At 37.9% G+C, this 6000-nt stretch overlaps 1 protein-coding gene across 2 annotated transcripts in view; it reads right to left on the reverse strand.

Moving 5' to 3' along the window:
* Positions 1 to 5792, reverse strand: part of COL2A1 (collagen type II alpha 1 chain) — a 112015-nt gene extending 106223 nt beyond the window's left edge. Inside the window, exons 1-2 of one of the 2 annotated variants that reach the window (XM_044083881.1) lie at positions 5513 to 5792; positions 603 to 809 (exon numbers count right to left, since the gene is read on the reverse strand). In XM_044083881.1, the coding sequence (XP_043939816.1) occupies positions 603 to 809; positions 5513 to 5603 (298 nt within the window). In that variant the 5' untranslated portion in view covers positions 5604 to 5792. The remainder of the gene's footprint in view (positions 1 to 602; positions 810 to 5512) is intronic. The other variant, XM_044083882.1, reaches the window with a different exon arrangement.
* Between the last annotated feature and the right edge of the window lie 208 nt (positions 5793 to 6000).

The following is a 6000-nucleotide window of genomic DNA, read 5'->3' on the forward strand; positions in this document are numbered from 1 at the left end:
AAGGCAAATTCTAATTTAAGAGTTGAAACTTCAACTCTGATTAGTATCAAGATAAAGGTCCAGGTGTGCAGTATATATGATAGAGGAAGCCTCTGAAGGACTGTTTTAATACTTAGTAGCCAAAAATGCATGAAAGTCATACAACTAGAATGTCACATCATCTCTAGACACAGTAACATACAGATTTTGATATACAATCTGGTTTCAAAAGAGGCCTTCTAAAATCAGCCTAGGAACAGGTTTCTCCATGTTCAAAATTAAATTTCATGAGAACTCATTTTATTGTTCTGTTAATGTTTTTATGTTATACAGCTGTGTCAGCTTCTTGTAATCTAGCATCCGGTGTTCTTCCTGGATCTCAGTAATAAATAACGGACTCTATATTATCAAACAGCCTTCAGGTGTATCTTTTAGTACATGTTCTGTGACCTTTACATAATGATATCAGAAACTAATCAAATCTGAAATAAATTAGAATTGGCCTTTTAGTGTAGCAAAGCACCCCACAGAAAGTCAACCACTTTCTGAGCTGTTGTCAATCCATGGTAGGGATTGCCTTTTACAAGTAATTTATTTATGAAGATAAATAAATAAATTACGACCACGGCCGGCAGTCTGATCAGAAGGGCAGACAGGGCAGCACTCTCCGAAGGGGATCTCAGGATTGGGGCAGTCCTTAATTTCTTCACAAATTATTTCATCGCAGAGAATAGTTCCAGTGTCACAAACACAGATTCGGCATGGCTCAGGTTTCCACACATCTTTGTCACTATACGTCTGCCCATCCTGTACACAGGTCTCTGATTCCGCTATACCAAGGCAGATAGGAAGAGAAATAGGTAGAAGGAAAAAGAGATGGAGACAAGTGAAACAGAAAGAGAATATCAGGGCCTTTGTGAACATAGCATCAAATAGTTCATACTAGTAAGAAACCTAGAAAAAATATAATGCTGTATCAACACATTCCAAGACATCTACAGTATAGTTATTCTATGCAAAATGAAGACCAGAGCCCTTTTTTTCATTTTTGCATGCTCTGTCAACAATGCTTCAGTTAGAAAGAATTCCAAAAATTGTAATGAACATTCCATTGGGTAGTACTAAATTGGTGATGAACTTTACATTGTGAAAAGTAACTTTGTACCAACTAATGTGCCTTACACTTCCAAACAGTAGCACCTTCTTTTTCTTTCGGCTTTTCCCAGTTAGGGGTCGCCACAGTGGATCACTTGTCCGCTCATGACTGGCAGTGGAGTTTTACTGTGTTGAGTTGCCAGCCCAGAGCCCAACCTTCCACAGAAGGCACGCACGCACGCACTCACGCCTAAGGCCAATTTAGAGTGTCCAATCCAACTACAGCATACCACCCCCCAAATAATACAACATTAAGCATGGCATGTAACCTTATTTATGCCTGTCAAAAAAAGAGATTGAGAAACTTGCTGTATCAAACCAATAAGATAAGGAAATGAACTTGTATACATCTCGATGCATTTCACCTTGATCTTCTGAGAAATCAAAGATTTGGACTTACAACAATGAGCATGCATCATTTCTCCTTCTCTTAACTCACTTTATCCTTGTGAAGACAGAAACCAGCTTTTGTATCCATTACTAGTAAGAAATCTTCCACTAAACCTGTCTTATACCATTCTTTTGGCAAATGTTAAAGTAATCCCCAGGAGTTTCCACATTTCAAGTTTACATATACCCCTTACAAAAAGCTTTCCAAAACTTCAAAGGAAAGCAGATTTACTTCCAGCAGTACATTTTATACAGAAATCTATTTATAATGGAAAATATAAATACGTCATGAGTAACAGAATTCAGAATTTTAACATGCTTGCATATACCAGGAGACAGTGTAAAAACTGACCCATGTAGTTGTACTAGGCTAGGAGACAGATACAGGCAGAGTATAAATATTAAATTACATTCCACAATTCTCCTCAACCCATGTTTTAAATTTCTTTCCAGCATCTATATGCAAATACATTTTATGTAAAAATGGGAAAGACAGGCTAACAAGTCTCATCAAAGAAAAATCATATTTTGCAATGTTCTTGGATAACAGAGTTTATAGCACATTTAGTCTTGCTTTATAAAGAATGCAATGGGATAATTGCCAGAGAATATTGGAGTGACTGCTTACACTTTCACTTCAGGTAGGGGTATCAATAACAGAAAAAGATAGCAAAAATTCAAAACAGTTTTTGTGTTTTCTTTTATTTTTCTACAGACTGGGGACAATAAATTCTGTATGGCTGCTGGTTCATGTTAGGCCACATATTTACAAGTTTACATTTTTTTTAAGATCACCCATTATCTTCTTTGTTGTCTAAATATTTTGTGGGGTCCTGGGTTCCCGCATACAAGTCCTCTTTGTTTAGGATAGTAGAGGAAATAAACACATTCATTTTCAACTGAAATTTAAGAGAATGGAGATGAAATCTTTCTGAAAATGCATGAAAACTGATAATGTCAGCAGTCTCTGTGCACCCCTCCCCATTCAACAGCCAGAAAGGAATGCAACCATTCTGAACAGACCTATGAGCAATAATGGTATGCAGAAAAGATGGCTTAAAAAGAAAAAGAGAGAGAGAGAGGGAGAGAAAGAGCTGTAAAATGGCAGCAACTACCTACAGATAATAAATAAATAAATAAATACATAAATAAATAAAGTAAGGTAGCTGCTAGACTGTGAGGCTAGACATCTGAGTTTCAGTTCCATACTTTTCCTGTACACAGATTTCATCTTGAATAAGTTGTCTGTGTAGTGTCCTTGCACTACACTTCAAAAGGGGATTCTAGTATCAGTGGCTCTATTTATTTAGTGCAATTTAAAGAAAAATAAAACAAAATAAGGATACTGTAAGTGTCTTCAGTTGTACAAGCAGAAAAAATGCAAAATTCGCAAGCATAGCCAAGTTCAGGGCTGGGCACTGGTTTAAGATACCATCATCCCATACTATGTAGTTTGTTCTGTTTACCTTAGAACTTCTGCCAGCCTTGGGTAGCCTTAGGGACCGTTTCAGCCATGAATGGGCTCCTTTCTCTTTTTAAGAGACAGAGGCTTCAGTTCACAGCTCACCGTGAGAGTCGCAAAGAACTGTTTAAATAAATCTGAAGGTGAAATTACTCCCCCATCTGGAACTCACTGCTCCCAAATGACCAAAGCTAAACAAACCACACAATGGTTGATTGATACACCCGCTCGAACCTCACAACACTGGCCTTTCACATTTGTGAAGTTTTGGGTCTCCAGGAATTTCAAACAATTTTTCAGTCAAAACACAGAACAGTATAATATTTCGATTTACAAAATCCTCTTGATATAATCTACACAGTTAATATCTAGAAACTGTTCACACTCTGCAGTAATAAAGAAAAAAAAATCAAAATCTTAATACAAATAAAGTCTTGAAGTTGTTCAAAGAAAACACACAGTTGATTGCATTAAGCTTTAGGTCCCCTTACCAATGCAGTCATTTTTTTTATTCAAAACCAGAACTAAACTCAACAAAATATATTCTTAATGCAACATCAAAAAGAAAGTGTATTGAAGCAATAACTGACGAGAAACTGAGTATAAGAGCTGTGCTGCCAGAGAATGGTGAGTGTGTGTGTGTGTGTGTGTGTGTGTGTGTGTGTGTGTGTGTGTGTTAGTATTTGAGAGTGACAGAGACAGACAGGCAAAGAGGTGGGAGAACAGAGACAGAGAGATTCCACTTCAAATATTGCCTGCAATTCTGGTGGAGGAGAAACTCTCAAAATTAAATGTGCATATTAATATGTTTTTAGCACCATTAAGAAAATAAGCACCCCCCCCCCAGATGCCACCACATTTCACACAAGCATGCTTACAAATAATCATTCCAACTGCTTGCACACCATTTTCTTTTTCCTTTAGCACTTAAAGTTGAACACCAGTGAATGCTTTGTCCTATAAGGCAAGTTAACAGATTTTAAAGAAAAGAACAAATGATCTGTTTTCATTCAAAGGTTCAATTGCTACCTCCATATGCAGTTGGCTAACATGAAAACAGCCACAGGTGGTGATGAAAAACAAATTATCTACATCTGTAAAACACACACACACACACACACACACACACACACACACACACACACACACACACACACACACACATCACTCGAGTCTGTAAAGCAGTAAATTGGTTCAAAAACAGTGCAGAATACTTTCCCCCTTTGAGCTGGCATTGTACAAAACTTAACACTGGATGGCAATCACTCTCATTTCAAAAGAAAGAATTCTACCCTCCTCCCCCAGATAAAAAAGGAAAAGGAAGTGGCTCCTTTCGGCCACAGTGCTTTCATGCTTTTTACCAGATAGTGTCCACTCACTTGTAGCTAAATGCTAACCATTATTAACAGCATTTCTGAAAAATGTGTTTAATTTGAACTGGAAGGTTAAGCTCACCAAAAGAATAAACACTGACTCACCTTACTTTTCCTGGTGTCAGAAAACTGTTCCCATGCCTGCTCATTGTTTTTGTTGGTTTCAAAATATTTTTGCTAACTAACTGAGAGCAGAGACAGGATTTCTGTACTTTTAAGTAACACTCTGGTGATTCAGGTAGCTCCTTTTCTTCCCCCTACACCTAATCGATTAGATGTCACAAAAAATATTTATTCCAGGCTCCCCTTTCATCTCCCAAGATTATGGGCTATTATGTATTTTAATGGGAGACAACATAAAGGCAATGTTTCTACAGATAGCATGCTCCCAGTTTAAACCCCTCCCATCTATTTTTCCCTGAACCATTCTGAAATGAAAATTAGCAGCCTATCTTTAGCCCTTCAAGCCTCTCTTCATCCTATCTCCCACAACTGAACCAAGTCTGCATGCATTACATTTTCATCTTTAACATTATTTGTTATTACTCAAGTACCCGAACATTTTGTGGACACATCCATGCCGTTTATACCCAACAACTTCTTTCTGTAACAGCGCATCCTTTCAGAATATTGCAAAATAATTTCAAAAGTACCTCACAAAATCCAACCAATGACAACAAAAAGAAATGAAACATTTTCTGAATAATTAAATAGCACTGTTTCTTTAGGCAATCAAGATGCAGACATCTATTCAACTAGACTAAATAACTAAGAGCTGATGAGAAAACATCTGTGACTAAGTTCAAGTGAAATATTTTCCCCTTAAAGCCTTCAATATGTGAATTCCTTTAAGTGCACTGTTATAAACTTTGTATATTCAGATTCATCTACAGAGCAGAAAATACATACCAGATAAGCAAACCTAGCAGACGTCAGCTTTAATGCACACTTCAAGCATTAAACAAAGCATAAGGTAACCCACTTAAGGTTCTGAACCGCTGCTCCTGCAGATTCCAACGACCCATAAGGAGAAATAATTCCTCTTCACCCCCAAAAAAGTATACTTGTATTCTCCTCCAAGATTTTTCCAAAGACTGCATAATGTATTTACTTATGCATATATTTTTTTTTTAAAAAAAGATGTTCAACTTACGGGTATCTTCCTGACATTTGACAACTGCTAATAGAAAAACGTGGAAGGCTGCAATCAGCACTAGAGTCCGTGGGTTCACAAAGCTGAACATGTCTAAATATCAGACATGCAGTACCTTTGTGTGAAAAAAAGGAAGGGAAAAAAGGATGAAGTTGGTGTTTCCAGTGGCTACCGTGTCTTCATACAGCCAACCCTTGGAAGAAGACGGAGAATCCAGCACAGGCCCTAGCAGAAACTCAGTACTGTCCACTCTGGGCCAAGGTACTGAGTTTTATGTGCCCTCAGTCTTCTATGACTGCGTATATCCCCAAATACCAGTCCTCCCCTGCCCCCAGCTGAGCTGAAACCTGAGCTACTCCACACCTCCCTGCCATCTCCCCATCTCTGCAAAGCCCTCCTTCTGCTTCTGTTATTGGGATTGACCAGTAAGGAGTCCTTTAACTATCCCCCCTCCCTCCCCATATTCCAAATGCTGTTAGGAAAGAAAA

The sequence above is a fragment of the Protopterus annectens genome, chromosome 9.part0 (assembly GCF_019279795.1).
Source record: "Protopterus annectens isolate FY-2018-M chromosome 9.part0, PAN1.0, whole genome shotgun sequence".
In the NCBI taxonomy this organism is placed as follows: domain Eukaryota; kingdom Metazoa; phylum Chordata; order Ceratodontiformes; family Protopteridae; genus Protopterus; species Protopterus annectens.